The sequence below is a fragment of the Sminthopsis crassicaudata genome, chromosome 2 (assembly GCF_048593235.1).
Source record: "Sminthopsis crassicaudata isolate SCR6 chromosome 2, ASM4859323v1, whole genome shotgun sequence".
Taxonomy (NCBI): domain Eukaryota; kingdom Metazoa; phylum Chordata; class Mammalia; order Dasyuromorphia; family Dasyuridae; genus Sminthopsis; species Sminthopsis crassicaudata.
In genome coordinates, this window is record NC_133618.1 from 150,857,853 (window position 1) to 150,882,851 (window position 24,999).

Sequence of the window (24,999 nt, forward strand, 5' to 3'; positions counted from 1 at the left end):
TTCCAGGCAGTGTGATCCTGGACAAATCACTTAACCCCAATTGCCTCAGGGAGGGAAAAAAAGGAAAGAAAATAAGATTAAGTTTTCCTGGAAAAGTTTCCTGTAGAACCAAACTTCTTAAACTGTGGTTTGTAATTCCACAAATGGTCTTGTAATTGAATGTAGGGGTTGTGAAACTGATGAGTGTTAGACGAGTAAATGTCTTGATTTGTATATATCTACATTTCCAGGGTCCCATAAAAATTTTTGGGCAAAAAGAATTTGTGAGTAGAAAAAATTTAAGAAGCCCTGCTATAGAGCATGGAATTTTCAGCTGGGACTTGAAGGAAGCCAGAGAAGCCAGGAGGCAGAAATGGAAAGGAAGAATTTCAGGTGTGGGGTTGGTCAGTGAAAATGCAGAGTTGGGAATGGAGTCTACACTTTTCAGGGAACAGCAAGGTCTGGGTCAGGCAGAGGGTGGGCAATGCTGCAAGGAGAATTGGGTCTTGGAAGGTTGGTAGTGCTGCCTGAGTCTGCTGAGCTGTCTCTGATTCCAGACAAACGGGTTGAGATGCTGAGGTCCAGTTAGAAGTTGGTCAGGAGCAGGGCCTCCCCTGGGGAGGTATGCTCTGTAGTTACATGTAGGGCCTCTGAATGAGTTTATTTTAGGGCTGAGCTATGACCTGCTATGAGAAGGTCTCAGGGTCTCTATCATGAAATTGACAGGGCACCCAGTTGCAGAAGAAGGGTTCTGGGCTATAACTGCAGAGGGTTAGCGCTTAGGGCTCTGTGAAGGAAGCTAGCTGCATCAAAGGGATAGGTGGAGGATAGAGGAACTGGAGTCCAGCTGTGGATTTAAGATCCCAGGGTTGCTGCCCCCAGGCAAGCAGGGCTTGAAGCTTCATCAATGGAAGTTGAGGTCAGAGAGTGGGTGAACTTAGAACAGCTGCTAGGAAGCCCCACAACACTGAAGCTGGCTTGGCTTGGCTCAGAGTGGCTCCTGGGGTCCTTGTTGCCAGGTAGGCAGGACTACAGGCAGCATGGGTAGGATGCTGGATCAATGTCGTTGCACTGCTATAGGTGGGACCCTAGGCAGCCTTGAGATTCCAAAAGGCTGAGATGAAAAGGTGCCGGTCAGTGTACCCACTTTGTGAGATTCCCAGGGGACCAGAGTCAAAGGTGGTAAAAGAGGGGAGGTTGAAGAGGAATTAATAAAGTTAGCATTTATAGAGCTGTAAGTTTGCAAAGCACTTTATATGCTAACTTATTTTATCCTCACAACAATCCTCTGAGAAAGGTGCTATTAATATCCAGGTTATACTCAAATGGTAAATGTCTGAGGCTGGATTTGAACTCGAGTCTTCCAAAATCCAGGCCTAGTACTCTCTTCTTTGTGCTGAGGCAATAAAATGAAGATAGTGAGTTGAGTTTTACACCTGTCGCAAACTGAAAAGTTCTTGAGACATCCAAGTAAAGGCAATCCAATAGGCAGCTAGAGATCAAAAGTCAGGAAGGAGGTTAGGTCTAGACAAATAGATCTGAGAATCATCTGCATTGAATCCAAAAGCTAATAAAATCACCAAGAGAAATAGGATAAAGGCAAGAGGGCCCAGGGCAAATCCTTGAAGACATCTACCCATGGATGGTTAACAAATGAGATTAGGAAAAGGATTCAGCAAAGGAGACTGAGGTCTTCTTCACTGGTTTTCTTCTTCTGCCCCCCACCCCCATACTAATTTATTACATACTGTCTCTCATTTGGAAATGCTTTTGCTACTGAATACAGGAGCTGAAATGGGCAGGAAAAACTTTTAATCTCTTCACTGCAAAACTCCTATAGCTTAAATAACCTTTATTAAAATTGCTAGTGTGTCCCTAAAACCTACTTTTATTTTATATGCACCTATGAAAAATGGGCCCAAGTTTGGTTTTCTTATGTCAAACAGTGACTAATTTTCTGAATCCTTCAGAAATGAAAGAAAGCTCCTGAATGAGGCCCCTAAATTAAACACAACCTTGAGGGGGAAGTTCTCAGTTACTAAGGCACTTGTCACATTAGTCAGGGATTTGGGAAATCTTTACTACTTTGATCTTTGGGCTAATTGTTTCTATGGAAAACAAACAAACAAACAAACAAAAAACCGAGGATGAATTGCCCCTTGGAACATAAAACATGTAAACCAAACAGGATCTCAAAGGGCTCCAAAAATAAATTAAAAGAAATACACTCAGGGTACTGGACTCCTCCATGACAGAATTTTTTCCAACTCTGATTTACCTTAAGAACTAGCCTAAATCTTGCTCATCAATGAACTTCCATTGAAACATTTCTTTAAATACTTAAGCCTAATTTTTCCTTTACTTGATTAAGAGCTAAGCAAAACATTTTTGAACCTTGGTACAAAGTCAGATTAATGTAAAATTACATAAATTGCTATTTTTTTTTTTTTTTTTTTGCTATAGAAAGAGGGGGTTAGAGGTATGTTTCTTAAGTTCCTGAACTTCAGGTTGCCCCAGAGTTTAAAAATAAAGTCTAGTAAGGGTATAGCCACTTCTAAACTAAAATACTTAACAAGGTAGTTTTGAAAACAAAAAACTTTATTTACAAAAGTAAAGTTATTTTTAAATTCACTTTTACATATTCTAACAGCAACTGAGCTCTCTGTAACATTGAAAACATTTGTTTTAAAATACAATTTGATGTCTTTGTAGTTCATTTTTCTTCATATTTCTATTGCAAACTTATAAACAATACTTCAGGCTTTGATGTTTGGTCACTTTTGTGCAGAATTCATATCCAGGAGAGGTCTGTTAACTAGGGTGATCATAGTACCATTGATTGTGGACTTCCAAGAAGCAAAGGAGCTAATCTTAGCAAAGCTCGAACTGGCATCTTCAGTTGCTTGAATTTTAGAAGTAGTTCAGAAAAACTCATGCTTCCTAATGAAAGAGAAAGGGAAACAGGTTAAAAAAAATATAAATATGCATACGTTATAAGCACACATATACATACAGTTATTCTTACATATATACACACACATTCCTACATATATGTGTGTGTATTTATATATACTACATATATCATATAGAAACCCTCTATATAGAAATAAATACCTTGACTTAAAATGAAATTTAACATACCAATCTCTCTCTCTCTCTCTCTCTCTCTCTCTCACCCACACCCACACCCACACCCACAGTCCACAGTGAGGCAGTCAGGACTACATGACTTGCCCAGGGTCACAAAGCTAATGTCTGAGGCTGGATTTGAACAACAGTCCTCTAGACTTCAGAGCCAATGCTCTAACTTAACTGCATTTAACTGCCCCTTTATCAATTATCATTTTATAGACTTGCAAGAAACCTTAGAGATCACCTAGTTCATATCATTTTACAGAGGAGAAAAACAGAGGTTAAAGGGGTGAAGCAAGTTCAAAAGTCATGCAATTATTTAAGTGATAGAGACTAGATTCAAATTCAGATTTTCTGATTTATTATGATTCAGGTGCTTTTCCACAATGCTGAGGCATGTTAATACATTGATAGATAATTTTAGTTACATGAACTGCTTTTTTAAGAAAATGTTTATAAAGTATAATAATACTATGAGGCATTATCAAGAGCAAAAAATGTACATGAATATTGTCATTCTGCATGTTATTTATGCAAAAAGGAAGTGTGGCTAATAATTTAGAAGAAAGTTTTACTTTCACTTAAATGAAACAGAAGATAATAGATGGCTACACATTCTCTCTCTGATGCTTAAATTACTCTAATACTTCAGCATGAATAATCCCCCTCCTAACAGATCAAAACAGTTCTGTAACTTTGTAGTTATTAGTCTTTATGAGTTGCCAAAAACATTTATCTAAACATTCATTCATCCTGGGTCCAACCAGATGAAAATCCTCTCTGCAATTTGCTAGTTGATATCCTTGAATGACCAGTAAACAATAACTTATCTCACATTTCCATCTTTGTAGAAACTCAACTTCTGCTGGTGTAGCCTTCAAGAACCCTATGAATTACTTTTACCCTAGGAAGGCATATTAGGATAGGACTGAATATTTAAAGGATTACATCAATTAATTTTTTAGAGGTTACAAAAATTTTATTATTTACATACTATCACAATCATTCAAAATTTTTAGGAAAATAATTTATGGATGCATTACAGTAGTCTTTGAATAGTATGAAGGATGAAACAAGTCTTTCATGAATGACATGCTACAGAATATTTTTACATTAACGAGACTGAAAATTATCAATAAGATCCTGTGTTTTTTGTTTTCTGTTTAAAAAACAAAACAAAACAAACCCAAAACATTTGATTGCATAAAGCACAGTATCACTTTGAAGGCTTTTCATGTTCAAAATTAATTTTTTTCTAAATTTTTGAACTTTATACATTTAGAGCACTTTCATATAAAAAAGATTTTAAATGAAAAAAATCTCATTACTTTTTTTTAAAGAATCCAATAAAACATACATTACTTTCAAAACTCTTTCTTGTCTGTGTTTCCTTCTGAACTTCTTTCTGTGCACTAACAATTTTTCAGCAGAATTTTGGGAAGGATTATTACTGTTCACTCCTTCCCTTTTCTTTCAACTTCCTCTCCTAACTGCCCCTCCTCCCAAAAAAAACACCTTGGAACAAATAAGTGTATTAAGTAAATCAAATCCACGCAATGGCCATATACAAAAATATACTTTACATACTTCACTACTAGTAGTTCATCACTACTTTTATCAGGAAATGGGTAGCTTTTTTCATCACAAATTTTCTAAAATCATGGAATTTATTCAAAACTGTATGCCTTTATCATATTGCTGTCATTGTATAAATTGTTTCTCTGGTTCTGTTCATTTCACTCCACAACATTTCTAACTTGCCTTCCTAAGTTTTTCTCAAACCATTTCCTTCATCATTTCTTACAGCACAATAGTCTTTCATGACATTTATATACCACAATTTGTTGATCTATTCTCCAATATATGGTTATTTGTTCAGGTTCCCTGTCTCAGATAGCTGTCTCAAAAAAAAAAAAAAAAAAATCCAATAAATATTTTTGTATATCTGTGGTTTTGCTAAGTCTAGATCCTCTCTTAATTTCTTCCTCATCCTCTATCTCTTTTATTTCCCCCTTGAGTGAAATGTATTCTGTACCTAACGGTGTATATTTTTCCTTCCTCTGACCAGCTAAGATGAGATTTAAAATGACATGTCAGCTACTTCCTCTCCTTGTTTGTATAGCTGTCTACTTTCACTCTCCCATTATGTGAGATAATTTTCCTTGGCCTTCCTTTTTTTTCATCTCTGTCCCCTTAGTTACTATTTTCTTTATCCCTTTTTTCCAATCTTTTCTCAAGATCATCAATACCTAAGGGAAGTATTCCCAGATCTTAAGAGTTTAGATAGGACAAATATATTATCTTGCCATATTTGAATGTAACCAGTTTATCTTTATTTGGTCTCTTATTAATGTCCACTTGTACTTAACATTTTATATTTCTCTTAACTACTACCATGTTTGAACTTCAAAGTTTTTACACAATAATATTGCTTTTATCAGGAATACTTATATACTTATAAAAGTATCAGGAATACTTTTCACACTCTTCTGTGAAAGGACCATATGTTCCTTATAGAATTACACTTAGTTTTGCTGGGTAAGTTATTCTTGGCTATAAACCTATACCTTTGCCTTCTAGAATATGATATTTCAAGTTCTCTGAATTTTTTTTTTTAGATTGCTGCCAATGCATGCTAGATACTGACTCGCTCCTCAGTACCTAAATTCTTTCTTTCTGGTTCTGAATTCTTTTTTTCTGGCTCTTTCTGACAAGCATTTCAGTCCAAAATTATCTGTCTTGTCTAGAATCTCAGCACAAAGAAGATGATAAATACATACCAGAATGAAATAAAAGAATAAAAATTATTTCCATACTGTGTCTTTACAATAGACACATAAATAATTGCTGATTGAACAAACTCTAGCTCATTTGAAAAGTTTCTAGTCAAACAGAAACACTAAATTCAAAATTTTAATTTCCACTCATTTAATTCCACTTTGGCTACTTTGTAGATTTTCCAATTACTATCGTATGGAAAAGAAAATGCTACTTTGTTTCACAATCACATGCCATATCATCCTCTATTGTGTAGGGGTTTCTTTTACTTTGAAATTAATCATTTTGAACAGAATTAACAGCAAGGAATTTGCCTATATTTGATCCAATTGTTGGTTTGAAAAGTGAAACTAAATTACCATAATTTTTGTCAAATTTAGTATATTACTCATAATAGCCTATTTCTCAGAATCTTCAGTTACATGTAATTCTTCCAAGAAAAATGAAAATTTCAGAGAAAGAAATACATTAATATCTAGGTCAAAGTAGGTCTTAAAATCAGTATGAGACTTAGATTTACAACTGGAAATACCTTAGACATTTTTCCAAAAAAGAAATCAAAGCTCATAATAGTCTCATGAAAACGTGATCTAATTCACTACTGATTAGAGAAACACACATTAAAACAAATGAGATATCATCTCATACCTATCAGCTGTGCTAACATGACAGAAAAGGAAAATGAAATGACAAGAGGAAAGATGTCTAATGCATTGTTAATGGAGTTGTAAACTAATCCAACTATTCTAAAGAACAATTTGGAACTATGTCCAAAGAGCTATAAACTGTGCACACTCTCTTACCCAGCAAAACTATTAACTGGATCTGTATCCCTAAGATATCAAAGAAAAGGGAAAGGAACCTATTTATATAAAAATATTTATAGTAGCTCATTTTTGCAGTGGAAAAGAAGGGGAAATGGAGAGAAAGTCCATCAATTGGGAATTGGCTAAATAAGTTGTGATATATGTTTGTTATGGAGTATTACTGTGCCATTAAAAAATGCCAAGCCAGGGGCAGCTAGGTGGTACAATGGATAGAGCACCAGCCCTGAAGTCAGGAGGACCTGAGCTCAAATATGGCCTCAGACACTTAACACCTCCTAGCTGTATGACCTTGGGCAAGTAATTTAACAACAATTGCCTCAGCCCCCCCAAAAAACCCACCAAAACCCAAACCAGATGGTTTCAGAAAAATCATATGAAGACATATGTAACTCATGCAAAGTAAACTGAGCAGAACTAGGAGAACACTGTGCACAGAAACAACAACATTGTGAGAATGACCAAATGTGAAAGACTTAGCAATGATCCAAAACAGTTCTCAAGGACCCAGGATAAAAAATGCTATCTCCAGAAAGAGAACTGATGAATTCTGAGTACATACTGAAGCACACTTTTTAAAACTTTATTTTTTGCCTGTTTTTTTTTTTTTTTTTGCAAGATGTCTAATATGGAAATATGTTTTGCATGATATACAATTGCTTACTTTCTCAAGGTTGGGGCAGCATAGGAGGGAACAAGAGAATTTGAAACACCGAATTTAAAAAAAAGAAGATTGTTAAAAAAATTTTTTTTACATGCAATTGAGAAATAAACAAATAAAAATCTATTTATGAGATAGTTAATTAATTTGTGTTACATTATTGAATGTTGTTACATTTTCACAAGTTTTGTCTTTTGGTAAGGAATACACAAGACAAACAGGTGAATTAAAACTCAAATATTATTATCATCCATATCAAACACAGAAGGACCCAAAAATATTCCAAAAAATCTAAAATGGGGAAAATGAAGGTCCATCCTTTGGAGTCTTGAAAAATTTGATTTTTTTTCCCCTCAAAAAACATGACAGAAATTAGATGACACAAATTACAAAGGAACTGTGGTATAATGACTATCATTAACATTATGTCAGAATATACACCTAAAAATTATACACACTAAAAATTATGCATCATGATAACATTCATATAATGAATACAATTCATAAAAGACTTAAAATATAAGAACTAAAATGACAGATAAATACAAAGAAAGTGTGAATGAACACAGAAAAGTTATTGAGAAAGATAAATATATTTGGACATAATCTTTTTTTAGGAGTTGATGAGACTTTGGGGGGGATCTTTTAAGACCTAAAAAGTACATAATAATGCACTCTGCTGTTAGTAACAAGAAAGTAATGTGAATTAGTCACTTTTCACAACAAAACATTCTCAATTACAACACAAAAAAAATAAGAATTAATGCAATTAAAAGAAAAAGGGATGCAAAGTGGAAGATAAGTGAAAATGAAAGCTCTCTCTGAAGTTAAAGCACCTTGGTTCAAATTCTGCCTCTTTTGCTTATTGTCCATGTGATCTTGGGCAAGGCATTTAATCTGCATAGGCCTCAGTTTCCCTAACCACAAAATGAGGAAAAGTTGGGCCTCTGAAATACCTTCCACCATCAGCTCTATGATCCAATAATTTTACACAGAAGACGGACACTATTACCTTCTAATCCTCCAGCGGACAGCTGCCCTGGGGTAGGAACAGAATGATAAATCAGGAAGCACGCCAACATGCTTAGGTGAGATTCTTCTGTGGGTTGGCCACTTAGATAGGAATGTAGGCACACATCACCTCCAGCTGTTAAAAGAAAAAAAATAAGGCAAAGTGAACTAGCTGATTAAGATATATTATAAGATGACTTGGATTTGGTGGGGGGGGATAGAGGGACATCAAGAAAGGCTACATATAGGAATTGGTATTTGAACTGAGCTTTAAGTTCAAAAGTACTGATATTTCATTTCATTTCACTTAAATACTATATTAAGTTACTTTTCAATAAGTAATTTATTAAGGAGAAGTAAATGGAATAGGAGTCTTAGGTTAAAAAAAAATTAAAACGTACAAGTATAAGGTAGGAACTTCTAGCCAAGATGAGTATGCATAAAATTTTATCAATAAAATCCCTAGAGTTTATACCAGACTGAATTAAAAAAAAAAAAAAAAAAAAGGACATAGCACTAATGAATTCTTCTACTTCACCCCAGAACTATACTAGAAATCCAGAAGCCTGAGGACAATAAGAAAGGAGGTTGCCAGCACAAGAAAAGGACAATTTCCTAGCTTGACCAGAAATAGATATAGAGATCAGGAAACCTCTCATGGGCACTTGGAAACCTCTTTGAGCTGCATCATTGAGCAAAGGGACCTAAACAGCCTAAAACTAGAGATGCTTCAGATTCTGTTTAGAAGATTCAGTGCTTTAAATGGGCTAATTTTGAGAAGCAGAGGTCAGTGAATTAACCCAGAGAAGTCAGGACAAGATTAAATAGGGCCAATAATAAAACCCAAAAGTATACAATGAGTGACAGAGCTTGGCTCCAACACATTTAGCCCTAATTCAGGATTAAAGCTAGTGGGATTAAAAATAATAATAACACTGAAAATTCTGGCAAATCTAAATATGCTCCAAAAGGAGAATTAACTCCCTAACAACTGCAGGTAGAAACTCAAAAGGAAACATTAGTTTTCCATAAAGATTATATTTCTACAATTAAATGAAAAGACTTTTAAAAAATAGGTTAGGGAAAAATAATTTTTAAATCCTTGAATTCTCTGATAATCATGATTTTTTAAAAGTGGCCTATTTCAAAAAAACATCCTAAAGAATCTATAAATCACTTCTCAAAAGAAACTTCAGGAAGGATTTTGGGAAGATGGTGGAGTAGACTGATAAATTTCAAGTTCTCAAGATTTCCCCCACAAATGGAACAAATTTGCACCTTAGGGTGAACACAGACTGATGAAAAAAATCAATTACACAGGAGACCCAGTCTCCCAACCCAAGAATATCTGAAGAATCCCCAGGTTTGGGGAACTAACCTGTCTGAAATGTAAATACCTCCAGGCTAGCTCCAAAGAATAATCAAGTGGGGACCCCTCAGGCTAGCTGGGTATGGCTGGAGTCTTAGTGGGAACAACAGACACTTTCACCTCCAGACTGTTTGTTGAGTTGTGTTTGAGTCCAGGAAGATAGAGTGAATCTCTGCTGATTGGGAATGTCAGGCTCAGCTGTGCTGCTGAGACATGGCCTGGGTGAGAAGGAACCAAAACCCAGTAAGTGCAGAGGCAATAGAACAAGGGAAATGCCGGCTCTGGGCACTTGCTGGAGCTTGGCACTCTTATTTTGGGGTTCCTGGTCAGAATGGAGAGCTGAAGGGAAGCTTGAAGCACCATGACCTCCCACCCAATGATAAGAGGTGCTAACCCTAAGATCTCTTATTTAAAAAAAAATGAACTGGGAAAGAAGAAAGAACTCCACTGTTAAAACATATTTGGAGAATAAAGAAGACTAGAGTTCATCTTCAGAGCCAAATTTTAAAATAGAGGGATTGGGAATTCTATGTAGTGGTTCACACTCATTTCCCAGATTTCTTTCGCTGGGTGTAGCTGGTACAATTCATTACTACTCTTACATAGCATTTTTTATGAGATGTTTTTGTCTGCTTGCATTTTTGATTTTCTTCACAGGTTAATTTTACATTATTTCAAAGTCTGATTTTTCTTGTGCAGCAAAATAATTGTATGGATATGCATACATATGTATTTAACATGTATTGGTCTACCTGCCATCTGGGGGAGAAAGTGGAGAGAAGGAGGGGAAAAGTTGAAACAAATGGTTTTGCAAGGGTCAATGCTAAAAAATTACCCATGCATATATCTTGTAAATAAAAATCTATTAAATTATCTATTTAAAAAAAAATCCTACAGTAGGAAAAATGGATTTTCCATGCAATAGAGGGCTTTCAAAGCTTTTCTGATAAAAAACCCAGAGATGACTAGGAACTTTGAAATGTAAACACAGCAGTCAAGAGAAATCTAGAAAAGTACATTTATTTGAGCATGTGGAAATAGGTAAAAGATGACCTAGGCCCAGCATTCATAGAAGCAGTAAGTGTCACTTCAGAATGGTAATGTCTTCAAAGGGTATTGTGGGAGCTAAACAGAGGATAGTGGAGCAAATTGTTTCTAATCTGAAGGTCTCTGAAGAGAGAAAAGAGATGGTTAATCCTCACAAATATAGAAAGGAGGCAAGAACTTGATGCTTTTCATAAGTAGCATATGGAAAAATATAAAAACGTGGAGAAAGGGGGAAAGTGAGAATCAGAAGAACCTTAGTTTTCTTTTCTTTTGTTTTGTTTTTTAAATAAAGCTTTTTATTTCCAAAACATATGCATGGATAATTTGACATTTACCCTTGCATAGCCTTGTGTTTCAGATTTTTTTCTCCTTCCCTCCACCCCCTTCCCTAGATGGCAAACAATTCAATATATATATTAAACATGTTAAAATATATGTTAAATCCAGTATATATAAACATATTTATACAATTCTCTTGCTGCACAAGAGAAATCAGATCAAAAAAAGAAAGTAAATGTAAAGTAAAAAAAGTAAAAGTAAAAAAACAAAATGCAAGTAAGCAACAACAAAAAAGAATGTTATATTATGATCTACATTCAGAAGAATCTTACTCTTATATGAAAAAGACAAAGAAGGATAGAATATCCAAAATGATTTGGTATGAAAAAAACACCAAATTTGATACAAGGAAATAAATAAGGATGGGAGGAGAAAATTAAGAAAAAAAGTAATGTCAGGAAGGGAAGTTTTGGAAGTAAAATAAAGTTACTGACTTTGAAAAGAGAATTAAAAGAGGAAAAAGTAAAGAACTAAGATCTAAGGGAATGCCTTGGACTGCCTCTTTGATAATTCTTGATTAGCTTAACAAACTATGGTATATAAATGTAATGGAATAGCGTTATGCCTTAAGAAATACCAAAAGATAACTATTTCAGAGAATTATGGCTAGCATGAACTGGCATTGATACAAAAGGAACAGACTCAGAGTAATTTATATAAGAAAAGCAACACTAAAAGGAAAAATAACTTTGAAAGACATAAGAACTCTAATCAACTCATTGACCAACCACATATATCCTGAAGATTACCACCTTCTTATAATGGCAATGGAGTCAAGGTGCAAAAAGAGAGACAAACATTTTTGGATATGACCACTTGTATGGATTCACTCTGCTTAACTATGCTAATTTATTACAAGGTTCTTTCTCATCCTTTCTTTCATTCCATTGAATTGGTGTGAGTAGAGATTAAAATAGCATGCCCCTTGTCAAAGTGGGCCACTAAGCCTTTTAAATACACAGAAAAAAACAGAGAGAAGTTCAGACAAGTGGGATAGCTCTGAAAGTAATATGTAAAATTTAGCATAATTTTTCTTCCTGAGGCAACTGGAGTTAAGTGACTTGCCCAGGGTCACACAGCAAGGAAGTGTGATCAAATTTGAACTCAGATCCTCCTGACTTCAGGGCTGGTGCTCTATCCACTGTACCACCTAGCTGGCCCTGCATATTTGTTTTAAAGCAATGAAATGGAGAATACTGTGGTATGAAAGCCAAAAAAGCTAAAATGATTAGGCTACAATAAGAACACCAGAACATCCAAAAATAATGATATGAACATCCAAAAATAATGATATGACAGCCCTATTATATGATTTGTGGTTATCAGGTATCTTAAATGTTGTATTGAGAGTGTCATGTTTTAAGAAGTTACTGATTAAGATAGGATGTCTCCAGGAGGAAAATTGGGATGGTGAGGTTTGAGGATATAGCATAAGAGGCTTAAATAAAGAAATGGAGCTTTAGCCTATATAAGAAAAGGATACAAGAAGATGGTGTCAAGTATTTCAAGGGTTATCATGTAGATACCCTTTTCTGCCTGTCAGAAGAACGTAGAACTAAGAACAATAAAAAGTTGCAAAGAAGCATAATCAGGTTTAATGTCATTGGAGATATCCAAAAGAGGAGCGGGTTGGCTCAGTAAAATAAAGGGTTTTTCTCTCACTAGAAGTTTTTAAGGAAAAGTTAGATGACCTTTTGCTGGCTATAAGATTCTTGTTGGCACCCAGGTTAAGGTTAGACTTGAATGGCTTCTGAAGGGTCTTTCAATACCAATAGCCTGTGATTGACCTCCAGATTAAAGATCTTGTGACAATCTTTCAAACATTCAAAGATATTAGTTTTATATACATAAATGCATATATATGACTATTAAATCAAGACAACTTTAGAATTGAAAGACACCTTTTTGGATCCTTATTCTGACACTTAATAATTTAGCCATCTCTCCCTGCTCTCTATTATCTACAATAATAAAATTAATTCATTACAAAAATTCTCAAGATGAGAAGGCTTTAAAAATCCAAGTTACTTTATAAAGAACTGAGTAATTTATATGATTTAAGAACATTGTAATCCTTTGTCAAAATTTTTACTGGTATCTAAGGACACTACATATATTTTCCCTACTTTACATATCTTTTCAGAAGAGCTACCAAATATTTACTTGTGTCTCATTTGAATTCTTTGTAAAGTCAAAGTATTTACTTAGGAGAAATGGCAGAGATTTGCAGTTTCCTGTCACAATATTTTTTTCCTGTTCTACTTTATATACAGAAATGCTTATTTTATTTGATGTTTAAGTTCAGTATTTTTAAAACTTACATATAAATTTTAAAAGGCTAAAAATATAAAGCAAATGTATTTTACATAATAATTCTCTACAATCTGTAGTTTGATTCCATGACATCAATGCAAGAGTCCTAGATTTGGAGTCTGGGAGGCTTGGGTTTGAATCACACCTAAAGATAATAAGCTGTGTTACTAGTCTGTTTCTTTTCTCTAACATGGGGTATTTGTAAGAAAAAGTGTTTTGTAAATCTTAAAGCACATTTCATCATTATATTATTATTATGTATTTTTAAGCATGAAGGAGGTCTTTAGATAGCTTTGTGTATCAGTTCACAATAAGCAGTAAGAAATGGGAGGTATCTTACAATTCTTCAATTCAGTTCAACTACTAGTAGTTTAATGACTATCACATGCAAATCACTGCAACAATTTTTTAAAAGTTTCTGATCCTTATCTTTGAGACAAAAATTTTATTTCTTCTTAGTTCTATTAGTAAACTAATCAATGAAACATTTATTGAATACCTAGCATTTGTTCAGCATTATATCATGCATGTTGGAAATACAGAGGTAGGAGTGGTCCTTTCACTTAAGAAATTTAAAATTTAGTTGGGAAGATAAGTAATGAACAAAAGTAATAAAGAAAAAACTAAAATAGTATTAAGTTACATGGAAGTAAAGAAAATGTTAATAAGGGTTAAAGGTTTCATTTTCTAATTCAATTACTAGTTGGTCAGATTTTAAAACTAGAAACTTATACAAATTATTTTTTAGTGAAATGTAACTTCTTTAAGCCTGAGGAAAATTGTCAGATTTACAGTAGATATTAGCCACAAAGACAAATATGGCAAATATGAAATTACAATTGTTGCTTTTGACATGGGCTTCACATGCAACTTACTTTATGGCTTAGTTTTTAGAGAGCTTTATTGTTATTCAATCGTGTTTGAACCTCTGTGACTCCATTTGGAGTTTTCTTGGCAGATATATTGGAGTAGTCTGCCATTTCCTTCTTTTCTATGTCCCTATTTTACAACTGAGAAAAGGTAAGTAGGGGTGAAATGAGCTGTCCAGGTTCACAAAGCTAATAAGTGTTTGAGGCCAAATTTCAACTTAGCTCTTCCTGACTCTGGGCCCAGTGCCCTATCCACTGTACCACCTCGTTGTTGTCTCTTGGTGTTTCTGCTTGATGAAACTATGGTTTCAACAATTACTCTCATATTCATTTGAAAAACTGTAGTAGTGTCTACTGTTTTGACTAAAATCTAACATCAGCTCACCCTGGGTGACTGAGATTATATATATAAGAGCATCTAAGCTTTTAAAAACAAGGCATGAAGATTCAAAATGAAAATATGCACCGTTTAAAGCAAGTACCTTTTACATGAGAAACTTTTCAAGAAATTCTCACTTTACATTTTTACTTGTAAAAGAAATGACCCTTCCTATATAATAAAACAACAATCCTCTGTGAATCAAATCTTTATTTCCATTGACAAGCTAGCATTATTAAATACATGATTAAAGTTCCTAAATTAATTACTTTAATCCTAAAAATTTACTCATGGAGCTGAAGAAATACAAATTCATTCATCAATAACATTTATTAATCAATTCCCTAGGAAAAAATCCCCAGGACCAGATGGATTTACATGTGAATTCTACCAAACATTTAAAGAACAACTAGCCCCAAATGTTATATAAACTATTTGAAAAAATAGGGGATGAAGGAGTCCTGCCAAACTTCTTTTATGACACAGACATGGTACTGATACCTAAACCAGGTAGGTCGAAAACTGAGAAATTAAACTATAGACCAATTTCCTTAATGAATATTGATGCTAAAATCTTAAATAAGATATTAGCAAAAAGACTTCAGAAAATCATCCCCAGGATAATACACTATGATCAAGTAGGATTTATACCAGGAATGCAGGGCTGGTTTAATATTAGGAAAATTATTAGCATAATTGACCATATTTTTTTTTTTTTAAACATTTACCTGTTTAAGAGTATGTACTAAAGCTTCAAATACAAAAAACATTGTTTCAGACTTGTTTGAGTACATTTTTTAGAAGCTGTGGTTAAAATAGGTATTTAGGTTTCAGATCCCTAAAACAGAAATTTTAATTCCTAGATAGGTGATCTAGCTTTTATTCAGACAATTCTCTCCTCATCCAAGAAATTTAAAAAACATATTGTATATCAAAAATCAGTGTTATCTTATGTTTCATTTACCTTGTAACCATTGATCCAGAGCATTATCAATCGTGCATTTCATCACAGGAAGGAATTCAGAGTTCATAAAAAGACCTCGACTAGGGATCTTCTGCATTCTCTCCTGGTGGCTTCTGGAGCTAAAGAATTCTAATACCAACTTTATTTGCCAAAGTTCAAAAGTCTCAGACATTTCCCTTCTTTCTAGTCTTCTGACAGCCTTGAAGAGAAAAAACAAAATACAAAAAGTGATATTTCACCTAGAACAGGATACCCAATTTTTATAAATAAGTGAAGTTATTGTATACATAGATATATACGGTTCCTATGATAATTTAATAACTTAGATGCATCAAATAATACTTCATTGCCAAGTGAGTCATTTTTCTCTCCATTTTGGGTGGATTTTACCCTATAGATATAATTACTAGTCAGTCAATAAACATTAAATGCCCATTACGTGTCAATCACTGTGCTATTGCGGACATTACATCCATTGTCTGTCTGGTGGATGTGTGCCAAGAAGAGCCTCCATCATGCTGAAACCAATCACCTTTGAAACACAACGAAGGCCAGTAAAGCCATTATAAAGTAAAAAACAATATACCTCATTTCTAACCCAATTATCCTACAGCTTTCAAATCTTTAGAACATCAGAACGTCTGTCTATTCTTTGAGGAAGTTTATTTTCCTGATTTTGTATCTCTAGGACTCAGCATGTGTTGTAATATATAGTATGCCCCTTCTAAATATTTGCTGAATTTTAACCTCTCAAAATAGAGATAAACAAATCTGGAGATGTAAGAGATGGGAAAAAGAGTGAGAGGGGAAAAGCTAAACAAAACCTGAGCAATTAAATCCCAACATTTCTCACTCTATGCAAGGCTGGGGGAACGTCCTTACTCTTAAAAAGTCCTAATATACTTACATGGATAAGTAAATACAAAATAATTTGAGGAAGAGAATACTAGTAGGAGAGCATAGAAGAGATTTCTAAAAAGGGGTAGCTTCTGAACTATTAATTAAGGCAAAGATGGGGAAGAAATGTATTTTAGGTTGTCTAGGACAGTTTGTGTAAAGATATGGGAGAAGATAAAAATGTTTGTGGCAGCTCTTTTTGTTGTAGCTAAAAACTGGAAGTTGAATGGATGTCCATCAATTGGAGAATGGTTGGGTAAATTATGGTATATGAAGGTTATGGAATATTATTGCTCTGTAAGAAATGACCAGCAGGAGGAATACAGAGAGGCTTGGAGAGACTTAAATCAACTGTTGCTGAGTGAAATGAGCAGAACCAGAAGATCACTATACACTTCAACAACAATGCTGTATGAGGATGTATTCTGATGGAAGTGGAAATCTTCAACATAAAGAAGATCCAACTCACTTCCAGTTGATCAATGATGGACAGAAATAACTATACCCAGAGAAGGAACACTGGGAAGCGAATGTAAATTGTTAGCACTACTGTCTATCTACCCAGGTTACTTATACCTTCGGAAGCTAATAATTAATGTGCAACAAGAAAATGGTATTTACACACATATATTGTGTCTAGGTTATATTGTAACACATGTAAAATGTATGGGATTACCTGCCATCGGGGGGAGGGAGTGGAGGGAGGGAAGGGATAATTTGGAAAAATGAATAAAAAAAAAAATTACTCATGCATATATACTGTGGGAAAAATTCTAAATAAAAAAAAACAAAAAAAAAAAAGATATGGGAGAAGATAGAAAATGAATGCTGAATTCTATGAACACCTAGTATTTCAGTTTGATAGGGAAAATAACAGGAAAGGGAAAAATATGAGATATTTGTAAAAGTAGATTGGAGACATTAAGCCTTAATGCCAGGCTGAAGAGTGAGGAAGAGAAAGTAGCATAGATGAACCATCTCGAGAGTCCTCTCCATATATTTAGAAGTAGAGAAATGATGTGGTGGAGAGAGGGCCAGGCCTGAAGTTAGGAAAACCTGACTAAAATCCTTCCTTAGATACTTAAGAGCTTTGTGACTTGAGCAAGTTATTTAATCTCGGCCTGCCTTAGTTTCTTCATCTGTAAAACAGAGTCAAATCAGATATTTGTAGAATGCATAACACAGTGCCTGATATATAGTAGGTGTGAGATAAATGAAATTATTTTTAAAATGGGGAATGTACCTTCTTCTATTTCTTTGAAAAGGGGAAGGGTATTGAAAGATCAGCGTGAAACTGCATACAGCATTAGACTTTTTGGAAACATTACTTAGAGACAGTTAGGTAGCATCATACCCAAATCTAGAAGATCTGATACAAAACCCAATCTGAGATCCCAAGGTCACTTAACCATGATCTGCCTCAATTTTCTCATTTATAAAATAAGGATAGTAACTTTTATATTTTATAGACTTCTATACTTTACAGGCTTATTGTGAGGATTAAATGAGTTAACATATATAAAGTATTTTGCAAACCTTGAAGTGCCATATAAATACCAGTTATTAATATTATTATTCCTTTTTTTATTCTTTATTATAAAAGATGGTTTTCTAGTAGACAGTACCTAATAGAAGTGACACAAAAATAAGAGATATGAAAAAAAAATTAGTTTTGAAAAGATAAGTCTTATCAAGAAGATTGCTTTGTTTACAAATATCTTTCAATATGTACTTTTTTTTGATGGCAGAGATTTCATCATTAAAGATCAGTTTACTGGTTTGCTTTATTTCCTGTTAAAAGGAAAACAATTTAAGTCTTTTTATCAGTCATTTTTACCTTTGTATGAATGAGCTTATCTGATTTGTCCTGGAAAGCTTGGAGTGAGGAAAATATGAAGGGGGAAGAAAACAGATTCCCCAAAGGAAGAATAGAAAAGAAATAGAATAAAAGGGAAATAAAAAAGGGAGCTTGGAAGCACTGAAGGCACATTTTGCCTACTTCACAAAATTATGTAAAGGAAGCCATTAACTATTATCATTGCCATTATTAATACATAGGGATGACTCTTTTAAATATTCTATGAATATTTGATGACCTTGAACATATTTAAAAGAATTTTTATTTCTGAAAAGAATAAAGAAACCAATAAAGTTAACAAACTTTACTGGAAAAAAGGCACAAAATCACACCAAAACATTTTTTCCCAAACCCACTCTCCATTTATCAAGTACCTGATCTATTGCTATATATGCAGGCAGCATTTCTGGATTCTCCTGAGTGACACATTCATAAAGTATTGAAGAAAAGAGATCAAGAATTTCTTGTTTCTGAAAGATAAAAAATTGCAAACAGTATATATATAAAATACACATATTTTTAATTGAATAAATATTTATTAAGTATATCCTCTATACAGTACTATGCTAAATACCATTAAGGGATAATATTATGTATTATGGTAGCACTGTGATACAGTATTATATATTTTGCAAGTGGATTATTTAAAAAAATGGCAACCTCATTTCTTAAATAAGTGTCTTACAGTCTACTTGACTGTAGAAATATCTGAAACATAAATGACAATAAAATATAATTTGGATTAATCTAGTATTTCAAAGACCTGAGATTTCAGAGATATATTTTGTTTCCAAACAGATCATAAACTCTTTTTAAGAGCTGTTGTGGCCAAAAAACAACAAATATACCATCAACTTGTGTCTAGGTGATGAAGCTTTCCAAATGTAGGCTGAACCTCAGATAATAGACATTAAGCTTTTCCAAACATCTTCTAGAGTATCTATTCTGTTGGCACAGCATGTAAGAATCTAGGGTCACCTTTATCCTATAATGAAACACCAGCTAACTGTATTAAACTACAAAAATGAATGGTATTAAAAAGAAGTGTTACAGGAATTCAGAAATAAGAAGTATCAACAAAGGATGAAAAAGATATCAAGAAGGAAATGAAATCTGAAAGGATTAGTAAGAAAAATTTAAGACATAACAGGAGAAAAGTCATTGAAAAAAATGGAAGGAAAGGAGGGGATATAGGACTATAGCATGAGTGAAAGTCTAGAAAAAAAAAAGAGTCAAAGGAAAATTGCTTGGAGTAGTATAAAGGGAGAGGGATAGGAAGAGAGTACATTGATTAGATTGGAGGGATTATACTGAATAGTAGAAGATACGAAGGTTGAAAAATTAGTGTGTCTATGTTAAGCTATGGAATCTGGAATTTAATCTAAAAATAATAAGTCCTAGAATAAGCAACAGGATGAAAATGGTATTTTACTAAGATCAAAAATATGTTACAGGATGCATTATAAAAAGAACAAAATAAATGATCAATTTAATTTTTGATTTATTATTTGGGTCTCAAGATTTCCATTTTCTTCTGATTCTTTTCTGGGAAAAGGTTTTTGTGAAATCTAAATATGAGAATATTATATAAGTCGTTACTACTCAAACTTTTCCAATACACTTTTTGCTCTCCTCAAGTGTCTAACTTTGAATTGAAGTTACTGAATATCAAAATCTATATGAACTCAATTTTGAGGATCTTATTAAGTTCTTCATTAAAATTTCTCTACCTTTTTATTCTTTGAAACAGCTATTGGTATATAAGTTGTAAATATTTTCCTGATGGTCTCTTTTTGAAAACATTTATCATGAATCTTACATTCTGAGAAGACAGCATCTCATGAAATGGCATTTCTTACTGCCTATGGATGAATGATGAAACCAACTATTAATTTCTTTATTTGCTTTTCCAAATAAAACCATGAACAACTTTTATCTGCCTGCTAGTTAGTTTTATAGTGAAATGTTGAGGCTGATATAATTCAATTCTTCCAGGAGAAGGAATTAAATCCAATCTTCAGTCACTGGACAAGAATTTAACATTTAGACACCAATATATAAGTTAATGTTGCCCTATGCAATCTTATCCACTACTCTTCTACACCATCACCACAGAAGGAGGAGGCTGCACAGCATTAAGGGCTTTTTTTGCTTCTTGAACTTCTATGGGCAAAGAATGTATCACCAAGTGGCCAGCCTATTAGTGAATGGGCTTCTCTATAATAAACTAAATTGGTTCTTAGAAAGCAGGCAATTGCAGAGGTTGTACTGAAAGCTTTTTTCAACATAGTACAACCTGCCAGAGCTATATTCCCATTGGCATAGCCTTCGAAAACTTCACAATGAAATGAACTTTATGCAGTTGGTAGTATTATATATTATGTAAACAATAATATTATGACCAGTAACACAAGTTGAATTTTGTAGGATGGACAGTGGATCAATGAAACATAAGCAAATGAAAATAGAAATATAAGTTCAAAAATGTCTTATTTAAATCCAGAGAGATATTTACTGTAGGTTATTAAAGAAAATGAGGGTTTTTGAAAGCAAGTCCCTAACAAATTTATCATGATGGATGATAAACAAATCTTTTTGTAATCATTCTTAAATGTCACTGTCAAAACATGAGGCTATAAACAGATTGCTAATTTAATTTTCAATGCATTTCTTATATCCTTAAATTCAATTACTGAGGCTTTAAGACTGTGAGCAGTTCTTCCTTTGTTTCTTTTTTTTCCCCTTTGTTTCACACAGAAATGTTTCATTTCTGCTACTATAAATTTTTAAAGGTTAAAAAAATGCTATTTTATTGTCCATAAACTAACAGGAAAAACAACAACAACAAAAATATCAGCAATGATACTTTAATAAAATAAAATACCTGGCCCAAGTTCACAGTTGGTTTGCAGAAATATTCAGCAAATGACAAAAGTGCTGGATCAGAGGTGAAAGCCGAAATAGCTTCTGGCTAAAAGAAAAGAGAATATAAATAAGCCTCAGGAGTTTACTCATTGTTCCAACTTAAGTATATAGTTATATATAATAGACCTTTTCTTCCTTTGAACTATAATTCCCTAAAACTTATATTAGGCTCAAAAAGAAAACTTAATGGAGCTTTTTCAAATTCCTTCTAAAAGAGTATGTATGAGATCTGGAAAAGCAAGTAAGAAATTAGGCTGCATACATATTAAACACTAATCATAAAAAACTTCTAATTCTCTCAAAGAGACCATTCAGTACTCCATATTCTCAATGAATGTCTGATTAAAATAAATCTAAGGCTCAGAAAAGATTTGATTATTAAAAAAGGAACAAAAATCATATTGAAAAAAGCAGGAAAGAGTAGCTAAAAATAGGTCAGAAAACAGAGGCTTTCGGTATATTCTATGCTCTTTTCAAAACACCTGAGACACAGGTTAGAAAGGATTTCAGAGACTATTCACAACAGTAATATCAAATTCAAGGAACTTAAAGGTTAAAGATTTGGATTTGGTTGCTTTATGTCATGTTTACTAATTTTTAAAACTTCTAAAATTTTTATATTAGCATCAAGTATATAAATGTATTAGAAAAAAGAAAATTTTTGAGTGTGACAATACCTGACAAAAGACAAATCTTGACAGTACTGGGATTAACTAATGGGATAAACTAAAAATGCTATTAAATATATAATATGCCACTTTTTCTGCTGTTAGAAGATAAACATGAATAAGAATGCTGATAGGTTTACACATAATTCCATGAGTGACCCCAAAAACCAATCCCTATTAGACAAATCAATCTTTCACTACAGAGAGTCACTAAGAAAAAACATTTAAAGACCAATAGAAACTAGGGTTATAACTGTTCTTTCTCCCCTATTCTTTGTTCCCTTAATGCTTATCAACATTACCTTGAAAGCTCTGGCTTCAGAATTTCTGTGAGTAACTGTTTGAGCCAACAAACTTTGCCAGCCCATTGGATCTTCTTTGTAAGAGAGCTGTCCAGCCCTGAGTTTCACATATAAAACCCCATCCTTGGAAAGAATTGATCTGAAAGAAAACAAGACTGAATTCAGGATACACTGTTACTAGTTGTTCTTGGTAGTTACAAAGTGTGGTGATCTTCAGTAGAATGCTCCTATGTTTTCAGAATCCAAGGTTAGTTCCTAGAAGAAACACGGCTGTTAGATCAGAATACTATGCTACTTCTCATTTCTGTTACTTGTTTGTCTGGACTTTGAAGGAGGAAAGAGCGTTGTGACTATTCATCCTTAATCTCAGTGTACCTTCCCTCTTTTGATGCTCTAATTCATCTTATCCATCTTGTTTGTACACAATTAGCTGCACAGCATCTCCTCCATTAGATAGTGAGATCCTTGAAAGAAGGGACTATTTGTTGCCTTCTTTAGCACAGTGCCTGGCATATAGCAGATGATTAATTAATGTATGACAGCTTGTCCTGACTTATACTGATGCTAACAGTTATGTGACCTCAGGAAAGTCATTTAAATCCTCAACTTAGAAATAGGGACAATAATGTCTGTTATATTTACTTCACAAATTTTTGTAAGAACAAAGCTCATTTGTAAAGCTCTGAATAAATATATGCATATGTATATGCATATATGTATATCTGCAGGTAGTAAAAAACACTATATAAATGGCAGTAGAATATAAGATCCTTGAAGACAACAACTTGTTTCATTTCTTTATCTCAGAGCCTAGGACAGTATTATGAATATAACATGTACTCACTATTTATTGAATTCAATTACCATATAATTACAGCATTAGTTCTGAAAGAAATCTTGTAGGTCATTATGCTCTTTTAAAAAAAACAAAAACAAAAACAAAAACAAAAACAAAAACAAAAACCCAGGTCTTCTTTGTCCCTAACATGTGCTTTAATTATATCACACTTCCAAATATAATGTATCCTATTCCAACAGTGAACAGATCAAACTGTTAGGATGTTCTTCTAATATAATTGAAATTTCCCTCCTATTGTCTCAACCATATTTCTATCTATCTCCGTGAACTATCCAGAATTATTTAATCTCTTTTTTTTCAAATCTCAGATTAACCATCTATGGATACAATTCTATTACTGTCCTAATGAAAGTAAATTAAATACTTTGAGGATATTGTGAGGTTAAGATATACATTGTGAGATTAAGATATAACATTCCCTTATCCCCACTTCTTGAACTTTTCCAGATATGGAACTGTAGCCCAACCAGTGCATGCCATCAACTATCCTATAACTCCAGGCACCATTCCTGTGACTTCCTAGACAAAAGGCTACCTGACCACCACTACACTAAATAGATTGTCTTCTTTCATTAGAATGGGAGTCCTTCCTTTTAGAACAGGTACTTTTGATTTTGTATCTCCAGAATGTAGCAAAGTGTCTGGCACATTGTTGGTAGGCTGCTTCCATCATGTCCAATTCTTCATGACCCCATTTGGGGTTTTCTTTACAGAAATACTGGAGTGGTTTGCTGTTTCCTTCTCCAGCTCATTTTACAAATGAGAAAACTAAGGCAAACAGAACTCAAAAACATTAGTCTTCCTGACTCTAGGTCCAGCGCTCTATCTAGCTGGTATATAGTAACTCCTTAATAAAAGCTTGATGATGGAGTGAGAAAAAAAAAAAAAAAAAAGGAAAATAAATTCAAGTTCCAAATAATTTAAAATAGGTACATAAGGCTTTAGAGTCCTAAATAAAAAAATAAAAAAAAAAACACCCAACCTTTTTTTTTTGTTTTATTTATAAAATGGGACAATATTTCATTAAGTTTATAACATAACAAATAGCCTAGTTATTACTAATATTCTAGTTATTATTGTTTAAATAAACATTCTTTCTATTTGAACATCTCCTATGCTCTACAAAAGGGTACAACACAGATTTCAATGTACTTACTTCAAGTGATGAATTCCTTTACTTAAATCTATAAGCAATTCCCAATATCGTGGGCCTTTCACTTTAATCTGTCAAGATAAATATATAAATATAGATATGCTTATTAGAGCAAAAAGGAGTTAAATTATTTGGAAGAAATGAGATTAATAAAAACTGGAATGCACCTCTAGACTAGCTTAGTGGCTTTATTTCTAAGTGCTATGTTATATAGCCAGAGGAATTCTTTTTGCCTATATTTAGGCTACCTATCTCAAATTTCTCTCTGCTTCAATCCACTTTCCAGTTACTAAAGTGATTTTCCTAAAACCCAAGTCAGACCATATGACCTCAACTCAACAAATTCCGATCACTTCTTATTGCTCCCAGGATCAAAAAACAAAATGCTCTTTTGGCATTCAAAGCTCTTCATAACTTAGCTTCCTCCAACCTTTCCAGTTTCCTCATATCTTATTATTCAACACATATTCTTCAACCTAGTGACAATGGCCTCCTTGCTGTTATGGAAACAAGACACTCTATCACTCTGTCCTGGGAATTTTCTCTGGCTGAACCCCATGCACAGAAATACTCTCCTTCCTCCACTCTCACTACTGATCTCCCTAACTTCCTTTAAATCCCAATTAAAATCCTACTGTCCTCTAGAGGAAGCCTTCCCTAACCCCTCTTAAT

The 24,999-nt window shown here is 33.6% G+C and overlaps 1 protein-coding gene across 3 annotated transcripts in view; it reads right to left on the reverse strand.

Moving 5' to 3' along the window:
• Positions 1 to 2,559: 2,559 nt before the first annotated feature.
• ANAPC1 (anaphase promoting complex subunit 1) overlaps positions 2,560 to 24,999 on the reverse strand; it is a 136,125-nt gene continuing 113,685 nt past the window's right edge. For all 3 annotated transcript variants that reach the window (XR_012486073.1, XM_074287685.1, XM_074287684.1), the window contains 7 exons: positions 24,331 to 24,398; positions 22,316 to 22,454; positions 21,305 to 21,391; positions 18,795 to 18,890; positions 15,666 to 15,864; positions 8,387 to 8,521; positions 2,560 to 2,919 (listed from right to left, as the gene is read on the reverse strand). Coding sequence is in view for 2 of the 3 variants with exons in the window: in XM_074287685.1 (XP_074143786.1) it covers positions 2,804 to 2,919; positions 8,387 to 8,521; positions 15,666 to 15,864; positions 18,795 to 18,890; positions 21,305 to 21,391; positions 22,316 to 22,454; positions 24,331 to 24,398 (840 nt within the window). In the remaining variant the exon portion in view is untranslated. The remainder of the gene's footprint in view (positions 2,920 to 8,386; positions 8,522 to 15,665; positions 15,865 to 18,794; positions 18,891 to 21,304; positions 21,392 to 22,315; positions 22,455 to 24,330; positions 24,399 to 24,999) is intronic.